This window comes from Cololabis saira, chromosome 3 (assembly GCF_033807715.1).
Source record: "Cololabis saira isolate AMF1-May2022 chromosome 3, fColSai1.1, whole genome shotgun sequence".
Lineage (NCBI taxonomy): Eukaryota > Metazoa > Chordata > Actinopteri > Beloniformes > Belonidae > Cololabis > Cololabis saira.
In genome coordinates, this window is record NC_084589.1 from 50,581,666 (window position 1) to 50,595,445 (window position 13,780).

Here is a 13,780-nt window from a genome sequence, read left to right on the forward strand (position 1 = left end):
AAGTGTTATCATGATTGGTTGACTTTTTAAAGAGTCCAGTAAGGAGACTGTGGAGCTCTTTAAACTGGGTTTTTGAGACGTTGACCTGATAATATAGTGCTTAATGTGTTGCTGTCATTAGCTTTGTAGAGAACTAAGCAATGAATTTTGCATTGAAAATTTTTTGTGTGCTATATTTTAACACTTGTTTGAGCCTCCTTCCTCCTGCGACCCGGCAGGTGCCTGGGGTATTTCAGAAGTTTGATAAACGCAGGCTAATCCTTGGAAATCCACACTCATAGGACTGAACAAGTTTCAGTCGTCCACCACTGTCTGGTGAAAGAACGGTTTTAGGGTTAACTGCTACACCTGGTCCAGGACCAGGCAGCTTTAACCCAACGGTTGTGCCTTTAATCTAATCAGGACGAGTAGCGACGGATACTTTACAAAGAATCAGTGCGCTGTAAGAGTGTTTAGGATTGTTAGAGGAAGAGAGAGGGCAGAGTGTAAAACTTGTGCATACATTGCAATGTGTTGGCACCAGCGTTATCAAAATCAGCTGAATTGATTCTCAGCATCACATGGGCTGAATCTGACAGGAGCCTGTGGGTTCCTGGTTGCTCTTAAGTTGACAGCGAGTGGCTGGGCTTCCAGTGGAGGAAGAGTTGTGCATGTTAGACATTGTGGAAGAAAAAAAAAACAAGAAAAGAATCCAAGGCATAGCAGTAATTTTAATAAATTTCCCCTTTGGGATTGATAAAGTGAATCTAGATTAAATTGAACTATATTGGTGGAATCAGGACACCAGAAAGCTTTATCAACAAAAAGCTTTACAAACTCAACACCAGAGGGGTATTTCAGGAAGCGGGTTTAGTGAAAAGTCTGAGTTTGTTAAGCCTGAGATGAGGGAAATCCGGAGTTTTCAGTTCCAGAAAGCGATTTAACTCAAACTCTGAGTCAGTTACTATGGCAACTGAGCCTCTGAACCAAACCTGCCTGCTAGCAGGTTTACTTCCATAAAGCCTGAGTTTATCTCCTTCTCCTCCCTCAGTGGCGTCAATTCAGCCAATGGGCCTTTACGCATCCATTTTCTGCACCACGGACAGTAAGCGGCAGAGTTAGAGAGCAGAAAAAGCGTATCTAACAAACGCAACATATTTTATTCACTATGTCAGTGCAACAATATCACAGGGACATCCGAGTTTAACTTCAAACAGTTAAAGTCCAAATGCAAAAAGGAGAGGGAGGGAGCAGAAGACAAGAAAGAGAGAGAGTAAAAAAAAGTCAAATATTTCCCTTAAACAGATTTATAAGAGGGTAGGGTGATTTGATATCTTACCTTATGATGAACTTCCATAATTAATCCATCAGCCTCGTTAATATCTTCTGCTGTTGGGGCAACATTGGAACCATCACTTGCCTTCTTTCCAACCTGATCTCACAAAAATCTGTGAAATGCTCACGACCTCTCACCACTATTTTCCGTGGTATATACACGGAAAATGGTATAATTCCGTGTGAGCACCACGGATATTGTACCATGCAAAGTGAATGGGATCAGTTGTCGTGATATATACACAGATTATGACATTATTATTATTTATATATTATTCTTTGTTATAGTGGCTAAATTATGAATTTTTGTTGCGCAAAGTACTGATTGTTACTGTCAGTTTGTAAAAGCATGTTTTTAACGCTGTTTTGGCAGTGTTTTATTGAGGTTTTAATGGGAGCACCATGGATATAGTCAATGGGATCTATGGCAACTGAGCCTCTGAATTTCTGCATCAGCTTTTTATTGAGAAAAATTCAGACTCCTAGCTAAAAGCATTAGTGAACCATGCAAAAAAAGCACAAAATAGTCCCTGTTCCATTAGTCAGGAGGCTCTCAGACCTATACGTTTCTACACTCTCCTAACCAGCCAGGACGTTTTGGAGGAAACACTATTGCAGAAGTCATAGAAGTCTGAATTTTGTATATGTTGTTTGGGGGCATCCCCTGAACAGGCAGACGTTGGTGCAGATCAGACCTGAACTTTTCGATGGGCGGGGCTTTGAAACTTCACCTTTTCCAACATTCGAATGGACGCCGTTGCCACAACATTTGACCAAACCAAGTAAAACTTGACCTGTGGCCTCCATATGGGGCCTAGATTGGGCTTGCCAAATCTCAACTCTGTGAACCCTCTGCAACGCCAACTAGCTCTGTGGAAGTCGTACAGCCACGAGAGGATCCTAGCAAAGGGCCTTCTGCATTGCAACATAGTCAAAAACCAGCCTCCCAGCTCAAAGCATTAGTGAATTATTTAAGAAAACACACAAAAAAGGCCCAAAAAAGGCACCACACACGGTGACCTTTGGCACTTCCGAAGGTCGCACGGGTCTGGACCTCGGCACAGTGGATGAGAGTCACCTCCTGATACAGAGTCTAGAATTTCAGCCTCCTAGCTTAAAGCGTTAGTGAACTATGCAAAAAAAGACATGAAATAGGCTTCGCAGGCCCGAAAAGCAACACACGCGGTGACCTTTGACACTTCCGAAGGTCACACAGATCTGAAACTTGGCACAGTGGATGAGAGTCACCTCCTGATACCGAGTCTAGAATTTCAACCACCTAGCTCAAAGCGTTAGTGAACTGTGCAAAATTAGACACGAAATAGGCCTCATAGGCAAACCGATAACAATACATATTCCTCATTGTGTTATGGTCTTCCGTCAGTCTGCCCCAGGGCAGCTGTGACAATGTAGCTTACCACCACTGGAGAGAATGTGTATGAATGAATAATGATTTCTGTAAAGCGCTCTGGGTGCCTAGAAGGGCGCTATATAAATCCAAGTCATTATTATTATTATTACTGGCCCATATCTATGGGATGATTGTTATCGTTTTGTCCTTCATTCAATGGTATGACAGCAGTCAAATTCGGTTGACGGATCCCATTGACTTTGCATAATACTGTATCCGTGGTGCTCCCATTAAAACCTCAATAAAACACTGCTAAAACAGCGTTAAAAACATGCTTTTACAAACTGACAGTAACAAACAGTACCTTGCGCGACAAAAACTCATAATTTAGCCACTATAACATAGAATAATATATAAATAATAATAATGTCATAATCCGTGTATATATCACGACAACGGATCCCATTGACTTTGCATGGTACAATATCCGTGGTGCTCACACGGAATTATACCATTTTCCGTGTATATACCACGGAAAATAGTGGTGAGAGGTCGTCAGCATTTCATGGATTTTTGTGAGATCAGGTTGGCTTAATGTGTTGCTGTCATATTAGCTGTCTAAAGAAATAAGCATTTCTGTGCAGTTTGGTGTTGAATATTGTGGGTATTTTTTGTGCATTTTGGCAGTGTGTTGAATTTTTTTGTCTTTATTTAAACACTTGTTTGAGCCTCGTTCCTCCTGGGACACGGCAGTGATTAGAGCAGGTTATTCCTTGGAAATCCACACTCGTAGTGACTGAAAGGGTTTCAGTTGCACACCAGTGGCTGGTGGAAGAACGGTTTTAGGGGTAACTGCTTAACCTGGTCCAGGACCAGGTGGCTTTAAACCAACAGTTGTGCCTTTAAACTAATCAGGACGAGTAGCGACGGATACTTTACGAAGGATGGTGAGTGTTTAGGACTGTCAGAGGATGAGATAGGGCAAACAGATGTTATAATTACCAAAAAACCGTTGGGTGGTTCTTTTTCTTTGTCTCTATATGCGTGATAAAAAAAGGATTGTGTGCTGTGTGGATACAAAATATAATTTCCCTCCAAATGGTAGTCTGAGTGTAAAACTCATGCATACATTGCAATGCGTTGGAACCAGCGTTATCAGAATCATCTTTATTGGTTCTTTATTGATCCTCGGCTTTACATGGGTGGAATCTGACAGGAGGCTGTTGTTTCCTGGTGGCTCTTAAGCTGACAGCCTGGCCTTCGTGGGGAAGAAAAAAAACAAGGAAAGAATCCAAGACATATCAGTAATTTTGATACATTTCACCTCTGGGATTGATAAAGAGAATCTAGATTAAATTGAATTATATTGGAGGAATCAGGACACCAGAAAGCTTTATCAACAAAAATCTTTACAAACTCAACACCTGTTAGACTAAACAACGTAGGCGTGGTTTTGTACTTGTAGTTGTTCGGACCGTTGTGCTGCGGAACTGATAAGCTGATCCCATCAACCTGAAGGGTGACATGGAAGAATTGTGGGATGTTATTTTCAACATCTAACAAGTTTTGATTTGTTTTTGTCTCTGTAATTGTACGTTTGGGGGGAATGATTTCTTCTAAATGAACAGTCACTGTGTTTTGTTGTATCCGACAGAACGGAGATTCATCCAAGATCTGCAAGTGGTTCATGAAGCTGTTCTAGTAATCCTTCTGTGCCTAATTTGAACACCATTGTGACACAGTGTGCCAGTAAGCTGGACCCGTTTGCGGCTGGGTTACCTCAATTTCTTGATGCTGCGGCTGCAGCTGAATAAGCTGCGTGGTGGTAATTTTGGAAATACTTAAATCAAATGTTTAAAAGGCAGGAAGGTTTTTAGATTAGTTAACCCTTCATGCCTGAAATATGACGTGCTACAGATTTTATAAGTAAGTTGCATTTATTATTTCTTTTGTACACCACAAGTAACACTATTCGACTTGTGTTAACTGTTTGGCCACAGTCCTGTGTTGAACATGGAAAGATTTGATTTCAATTCTGAGGCCTATTTCTGAGGCCAGCCTCGATTTCTTAAAGCCAACCGCATGGTTTGAAACAAAGGAACTTCCATAATGACTCAAAGCCGCGGCAGGCTTTGCATTTACGGAATGGCACCCTCATTGGGCATGGACCCCAAATCGCAGGAGGTACCGCAGTCGATTTACTGCAGCCCAGGCTCAGCTGTCTTCTACCTCAGACCTGTCCACTGTCCCATGGAGTTCTCTGTGAGCTATGAACAAGGTAACAGCTCCTATTTTAGCATGAAGAGCTACTAGCGATAGGCCGGCCTTCTCCATTATTGTGCCTGAAGAAGCGTCTGGTTGCCTTGGCAACCACAGTCTGCAGAGCTGCAACGAGTGATGCGCAAACATTCCAAGCCCCAGATGAGCCAACGAGGGACTCTTGCATGACTCGACGTGAACGCCTTCGGACCGACCTGGAGCTGAAGGAGGACCAGCTGCAGTACCCACAATGCACCACTCATCCACACTGAGACGAGGAGAGCAGGAGAGAGAGAGAGAGAGACCCACTCTTTATCAGGATCACCTGCGGAGCGTAACCGTCCAGCTGTTCACCTGCGGAGCGCAACCATCCAGCTGTTCACCTGCGGAGCGTAACCGTCCAGCTGTTCACCTGCAGAGCGCAACCATCCAGCTGTTCACCTGCGGAGCGCAACCATCCAGCTGTTCACCTGCGAAGCGTAACCGTCCAGCTGTTCACCTGCGGAGCGCAACCATCCAGCTGTTCACCTGCGGAGCGCAACCATCCAGCTGTTCACCTGCGGAGCGTAACCATCCAGCCCTTCACCAAGGAATGCTGACCTGCCAGACCAAACCACCTTTATCTTCAACTACAAAGATCCACGTAAGAGGCTGTGTTGTTTCTGGGCAGAGAAACTTAGTTAACACATTTAACAAGTTTAGTTGCGTTGTGAGCCGGACCGCTGATCCTGTCACAACTGTGTTTATTAGTTTAAGTGTGTTTTTTTATTTTATCGTTTGTCCACGTTGCTGGATCTTGATGACGTGTTCCTCAACAACAGAAAACAAACTTCCTCATTTCCCAGTTGAATGACCAGACCGCACATGTGAAGTTAGTTTCACATTGGTCTCCATGTGGGAAACATCAGAAGAACTTGGTTTTCTGGCAGTGAGAAGTTATTCTCGTGTCTTGGGTTTTACTTTCCTCTCATTCTCTCCTACTAAACCTCGCACACACACACACTCTTATCTTGGCCATAAAGTTTTTTTGTTCTCATTGGATGAGACAAAATTTTATCCACCATTTTGAATCACACGAGACGCAGTCACCACCTGACTGAGTCAGACATGCTGGTTGCAAAGGTCTGTGGGTTGACTCCGCGCTGGCTCCACATTGGTTTCGCATTGGCTCTGTGCTGGCTCTGCGTTGGTTCCGCGTTCATGTTCACATGAGTCGTTTAAAGGAGTCTACCTCAACTCTTTTTTTTTTGTTATTGTCTGATGTGATGCCTAAATAACTGAATTTAAACCGTGTTTATATGTGAATCATGTCTGAATTCTGCCGTGTTTATCCATCCACGCCTTTCTGAACACACAACACTCTGAGGTCACTCATAAGTCTTTTATTATAAGTCATCTTGTCATTGTTTTAGCACACAATACTGCATGATAACACAAATAATAGTCATGTGACTCAACACCTGTCCTCCATGTTTGTAGTTGGATGAACAAAAGTTGGACGCAAAAGGCTGGACGACCTGATGAAGCCACGATCTCCGTCTGGACCAGCGGTGGACGGTGAGGAGGACGTCCGAGTCTGTCTTTGTAAACACCCTTAACATTCGCAGTGATGCAAAAAAACACTGGTGGATGGACAGGTGTTGCGGCACAAAGGGACCAAAATCTATCACCATAATCTAGAAACGTCTCCAAAGATACTCAGTTTGTGCTTTTAAATCTACTCACACATTTCCATCGACACTTGAACATGCTTCAGAGTAGAAGAGCCCCGTCGTGAGGGGAACATTGTAAACGTCATTGTTACTCATATTAATCACCACCAGGGTACAGAAACCACGAGGGCCGAGGAGTCCTGCATGGAGACTCGCATGCAAAACAGCAGTTCATGCATCTGCCTCGCCGTTGAGAAGGAGGAACAGAAACAGTAAAGGATGCATACGTCTGTGAAGGCAGCTTACTTGTTCATCTGAGATCCAAAATGCTCTACAGTATATTAACTTTATGAAATTTAGCAAAACCCTTAGTATAGTCTTATAAAAACCAGCGAGGAGGAGGGGTTCATACATTCCTTCATCGACTGTCTCCCGCCGGGCATGCTGTCTGCAGGGAAGCAGCGTTTGGACTGGTCAGCGTGGTGCGTTTGTGTGCTTTTCACTGCCTGTAAAAACTCCTGAAGAACATTGTCTAAAGCCACCATCGGCCCTGCATGCACAGCAGATGCTAAAGGTGCTACAGTATACTATATATATACTATACTATATAGTATACTATAAACGTCTAGATTTTTTAGGAAGATCTAGTTTTCTTTTTTGTGCGATTGAAAACATTTCATGAGCAAAACAAAATGGTGCAGCTGCAAACTTCTACCTTGAATCTGCAGAGCGCCACCTACAGGCCCAGAGGGGACCACACCTGAGTGCTTGTGGGCGGAGCTTAACAGCCAATCAGCATGCCCGGAGGAACGGAGGAGCTAGCGCCAGCTACGGGGAGAAGTTAGCGCGGTGGATAAAAAGGAGTCTAAACCTCACAAAACTGCAGATTTTTAAATTATAAAGAGAGAAATAACAACGTAAACGTCAGAATTGTCACATCTTTAACGCGATCTTCAAACCAAAACCAAGACAATCAAACCAAAAATCCCTTAATCAGGGACATTTTAAGTAATATTAAATATATAATAATAATAATAATAATAATAATAATAATAATAATAATAATAATATTTATTATTAGTAGTGTTTGCAGGAAGCTGTTGGGGGAAGGGTCATTAACTTGCAAAGTTCAATTTAGCGCTTGAAATTGCAGAAATGTAAAAAAAAAATAAAATAAAAAAAAAAGAACACGATAAGCACAGTAACACAAAGAAGGATAAGAATAAAAAAAAGAAGTAGGGGATCATGTTAAAAAAAGACAGCTTGTTGCGGACGTAGCAGACTGTGAGCCACCGGAAAAGAAAAAGAAAAAACACACGGCAAAAGATGAATATGTCATGTTGGGAGGGGGGGTCAAAATGTTTGTGTTGTGAGTGAGATTATTTTCATTTTTAACGTAACCCAGAGGAGTTGGAGCTTCTCCGATCTTTACTTCATTTGAGGGGTACACATTTAAGAAACGTGGGATAATTGTACATCGGCAAAGACGCAAAATGATGAAGATGCGAAGAGTCTTCAAGACATTTGAGACCAGTTTCATAAAAATATCAGCCCCGTCTCTACGCGCAGCGCTGAAAATGAACGCTCGGCTTATCGTTTCACTCGTGCCAGAAGGTTTTACTTCCCCGAGCTACATTTTCTTGAACTTTCGTTCGTGGTGAGAAAGAAAAACTTCAACTGCCGGTAAGTTGTAGAAAAAGCTACGGAAGAGTATTAGGGCCAGGCAGGAGAAAAATAAAAATAATATTTTAGAGGAGGAAGATTCTTTTTCCATTATGCACTTCGAGAAAAAAGTTGAAATGTTGAGAAAAAAGTTGAAATGTCGAGAATAATGTTGAAGTACAATTATGAGAAAAAAGTCGAAATGTTGAGAAAAATGTCAACATTTTGTGAATAAAGTTAAAATGTTGAGAATTGGCTTTACAATATTGATTTGAAACACATATCACACATATGCAGTTGTATAACTTCAGAAACGTACCCTTAACGTTCCACTCTAGGGATGTAAGTTAGTTAGTTAGTCAGAGGAGACATTTCCACTTTATTCACGAAATTGTATTTCAACTTTATTCTTGAAATTTCAACTTTATTCACAAAATTGTATTTCAACTTTATTCTTGAAATTTCAACTTTATTCACAAAATTGTATTTCAACTTTATTCTTGAAATTTCGACTTTGTTCTTGAAATTTCGACTTTATTCTTGAAATTGTATTTCAACATTAATCTCGACATTTCAGCTTTTTCTCGCCTGGCCCTAATACTCTTCCGTAAGGTTTTGACCCGTTTACATGCAACTGTTTAATTAAATCTACTGAAATCTGGATCATCTCTCAAGTCTTATTCTTGGTAACTTAAACGCTCAGATTTTTTTACGGAAGGGTATTTGGACCATGCAGGAGAGAAAATGCAATTTCAAATGAAATACAATTTCAAGAATAAAGTCGAAATTTGGTGAACAAAGTTAAAAATGTGCCTTTTTTCTCAACATTTCAACATTATTCTCGACATTTCGACTTTTTTCTCAACATCTCAACTTTTTTCTCAAAATTGTATTTCAACATTAATCTCGACATTTCGACTTTTTTCTCGACATTTCGAAGTGCACAATAAAAAAAAAATCTTTCCCTCTCATATTTACCCTAATACTCTTCCGTAAAAAGGAGACCTGACGTGATTGTTTTGGATAAAATAAGATAAAACGATGCCTTGGTCCCTCATGACCACGTGGACCCAGGAAGGCCTCCATCTAAAGTCTGAGAAGCTCCATCTTGAAGGTCTGAGTGAGACGTTTTCTGCAGTAAAACTGTGTGTAGCACCTTCAGCATCCGCATAAACAAAGAACGAGAGACGGTAAACATTTGGCTCAGTCCATGAGAGGCGGCCGTGGGGGCTCAGGGGCCGAACGGCCGGGAAGACTGGTAGGCGCTGGGCACTTTGGGCTTGATGCCCTTGCTGTTGTAGTAGTCAACCACCTGGTTGGGCACTTCTGCTAGCACGCTCTTCGCCAGAGCCGCCGGAGAGGCCTGGGGAGGAGACACAGGAAACAGGCTGTGAAAATCTCTGACAGCAAAATGGTGCACAGCAAACTCATTCAATTCATTATTAGGGCCTGAGCACTGACAGTGCGAAGGCCCTATTGTTTCTGTAGGAATTTTGAAATGCCCCAAAAGTCACCAAATTTTGCACCAAGCCAGGCCTGGCGAAAAATTTTATATTTAATGGATTGCATTAAAGATTGCCCCCTAGAAAACTTTGTGCCTCAAGCCCCACAATACGGTTTGACGTACATGCACGAAAATCACTACACACCTGTATCATGTCGCAACTTAAAGAAAAGTCTCTTGGTGCCATGGCTGAACCTGAACAGGAAGTCAGCCATTTTGAATTAATCGCATAATTTTGGCGCAATTTATGCAATTTCTTCGGCCATTAATACGGCCTGAACCGTAACGTGCACCCAGGCGTGTTATACATCAAAATGTGCGTCTCCATCCTGCGACAACGCGCATTACTTTTCTCAGTCAAAAGCGTTACCGTGGCGACGATAGACGCCAAAAAGCGCGCCCCCCTTCATCTGATTTGATAGTTCCTATTTTCGGCCATAACTTTTGAATGGTTTGACATAAAGACTTGTGGGTGGTGTCATTAGTTTTGAGTACTTGGCCTTTTTATTGGGGAAAATTGCACGCGTGAGGGCCCGTTCATCGCTTTGTCAGATTAATCAAAGATTTGAACAAGTTTGTCCTTATGAAACTGTGAAGAATCAAAATCAGAATTAGAAAACTGCCTGTTTATCCTCATGACATGCTTTGGAGGTTAAAACTGAAGGTTGGCCTGCTGACTTCCTGGTTGGTCAATGAACCATTGTCTTTAGGTGCATCTGTTACAAGACCCCCATCACATGTTAACAGATGAGGGCAGCCCTTCCTGTGTTCCGTCAGGGTTTTGGGCTGTCCCACAAATACCCCATTGTCAGTTTGAACCATCTGTTCAAAACCTTCAACAGAGGTCCTGTTTTTAGTTGACCCCTTGACCCTTTGTGTTTTAAGGATGTCTGTTTGTTTCTTCATACCAAGCCTCTTTAACTGAAAAGTCACATGTGTGTGACCATCTGTTCATTGTCCATTATCTATACATTGACAGTCAGTTTACCAAATATGGTCTTTCCTGTCACCGGCTTGCTGAATAAAAAGCGCCAGCCTGCAGGGAGAATTTGTGAGAAGGCCTGACGAGCTCTAAGAGGAGGGCCGTGTTGCCCTGAAGCTCCTCAGACTTCTCTCCAAGCTTCTGCAGAAGCGCCTTGAAAATCATTCCACAGTCTCTGTGTCTTTCCTAAGTTATTCATTTATGTTATGATGATTTAGGTATCTAACAGCTTCTTGCCGTTTTAATTTTTATTTATTTTTGTATTTTTTATTTTATTCTTTATTTCATTCATTAAAAGAAAAACAATACAGTTCAATATAATTACAAAAAATCTCTTTCCTTGAATGAAAGGGAACAGAAAGAAGACTAAGCTTATTTTATCCCTAAGAAATCTATGGAATAGTATTAGGGCCATGCAGGAGAAAATATATTTGAGAGGGGAAGATTTTTTTTTATTGTGCACTTCGAGAAAAAAGTCGAAATGTCAAATGTTGAAATACAATTTCGTGAAAAAAATCAAAATGTCAACAATAATGTTGAAATACATTTTCGAGAAAAAAGTAGAAATGTCGAGATTAATGTTGAAATACAATTTCAGGAAAAAAGTCGAAAATTTCATGAATAAAGTCGAAATTTGGCCTTTTTTATCAACATTTCAACTTTATTCACTAAATTGAGACTTTTTTCTCGACATTTCGACTTTTTATCTATTTAAATTCTGACACTTACATAAACGCTCATTTAATACGATCATACTTAATGAGCATCTTGTTCTTCAATATTTTTTTAAATATTTGGTATGTACTGCATTCTTTAATTTCCATTTCCAAAACATTCCACAGATTAACCCCATAAACTGAAACACGTCCATGTTTGACCATCTGTTCTGTTCTTTGTTTTTGTGAACATACAGCTTCCTCTCAGTTCATATCCACTCTGTCTTTGCTGAAGCAGCTTCTGGATACAGTGTCGCCACAGATTATTATAAGCCTTTTACACCAACAGTGATATTTTGAAATCAACAAGTTCATTAAATTTGAGCATCTGACAATTCATAAATCATTTATTGGTTGGTTCCCGGTAATCAGCTCTGTTTGTTCTGTTCTTCATGATGTTTCATAAATAATGAATGTTAGTAAGAAACCTCCTTTCCTCCCTGCAGCATGGAGATGAAGTGGCCACATCCTTCCTTTCCTGCCCTAGCTTCTTACATGTAGCTGGGAGGGAATTCATGAAAATCGTGCACTTGGTGACAAGTTTTTGATATTTGGCATGGTGTTAGGTATGGAGATAAGGTTTTCAAAAACCACTGCAAACAAGACCTAGTGGTCGGTTTGCAGAAAATTAAAAAAAATGGCTCCTGCCGAAAAGACCAAAGGTCATATCTCAGCTTCTCTTAGTCCTAGATTGTTGTATATTTTCACTTTCTCTACTTTTTTGGTGATAGGAATTCAATTCAACAAATTACTTATGTCAAGGTCCTGTTGAAAGTCAAATTTAATTTTCAAGATCATTTTTTGCACAATAATCTCCATATCTCTAGAATTAAGTCACATAGAAAGATTATAGAGGGCTCTAGACCCATATTTTCACCCCCAAGGAATGCAATTTTCTGTTTATTGGACAGCTCACTATCACTGTAGTGTCAATCTCATTGGGTGAGAACAGTGGCTTCATTCAGGCTTAAGATGAACCGAACCTCAGAACTAAGTCACAGTGAAAGAATAGGATTTTATTAAAATAACACACACAAAAAACACCAGCTGTGCATATTTAAACTAAATTAACACCTACAATGCTGCCTCTATTGCCTCGCTTATTGGGCCCAGAGTATGAAATCATATCTACTTCACTCTTCATCATTAGTGCAGCCGCCCTCACACTTGCAAAATGTGGTACAGCGGAGTCCAGCTCAGTAGCATTTACAGTTTCCCTTACAGGAAACCTTATCTCCATACCTAACACCATGCCAAATATCAAAAACTTGTCACCAAGTGCACAATCTTTATGATTTATAATAATAATAATAATAATAATAAATTGTATTTATAGAGCGCTTTTTCACCTGAAGAACAAGTCTCAAAGCCCTAACAATAAAGATTAGAAAAAAAGAAAAATAGAAAATAGAAATAAAAGAGAAATAAAAAAATAAAATAAAAAAAAGCTAAATTAGCAAAAAAGCACAATGACATTCTAAAAGACCAGGGGCCTCATGTACAAAGACTTGCGTGTATTTCCTACTGAAACATGGCTTACGCTTAAATCCAGAAAATGTCCTACGCACAAAAAAATCCAGATGCATGAAACTGTGCGTAGGCATGAATCCAAGCACATTTCCTTTGTACATCCCAATCAACGTGGAATTGAGCGCACATGTAGGAGTACCAGACTCCTCCCTGTCCACGCCTCCATTTAAATATGCAAATGTGTTTAAATAAGCCCTCGAGGGCCGGTTTCCCTGTTTAATTGCACCATGATACAAGGAGCTGTGTCATCAACAGAACTATCCAGACTTTGATGACAAGCTGGTGACGACTGTTAATTAGAATCAGGTGTGTTAAAGCAGTGAAACATAAAACATGCAGGACACCGGTCCTTCTGGGATTCAGTTTGACACCTGTGACATATTTTTTTATTTTTTTTTAATATTCTTTATTTCATTCAAAATAATTCAATACAAATACAAATGTTCTTAACTCGTGAATGAAAAGCAAGCAGAAAGAAGAAGAATCTTATCTGATCTGCCCCTTTTTCCAAGAAATAACTTCACAAATAACATAAATTAATCATATAATCTGTACATTAATGGAATGAAAATGCTTCCTGTTAACGTACACATATTCATCCAGTGATGGTGCTTTTATAGCAATGTGTGTGCAGTCGATAGCTCCGATTACATTAGGAAAACCGGCTAAATATTCTTTCTCTTCTTACTGCGCCATTTGCGATATCTTCTAACACTGCCAAAGCTGCCATTGTTGTTAACGGTATTTCTGCACCACTTTGCTTTTATATCCACTCGAGTAATTGCAGACAGGTCAATGTGTTAATTGTTC

The 13,780-nt window shown here is 40.6% G+C and overlaps 1 protein-coding gene across 2 annotated transcripts in view; it reads right to left on the reverse strand.

Moving 5' to 3' along the window:
* Positions 1–9,206: 9,206 nt before the first annotated feature.
* Positions 9,207–13,780, reverse strand: part of LOC133440477 (copine-4) — a 126,195-nt gene continuing 121,621 nt past the window's right edge. For both annotated transcript variants that reach the window (XM_061717731.1, XM_061717730.1), the window contains exon 16: positions 9,207–9,601. In XM_061717731.1, coding sequence (XP_061573715.1) covers positions 9,470–9,601 — 132 coding nt within the window. In that variant the 3' untranslated portion in view covers positions 9,207–9,469. The remainder of the gene's footprint in view (positions 9,602–13,780) is intronic.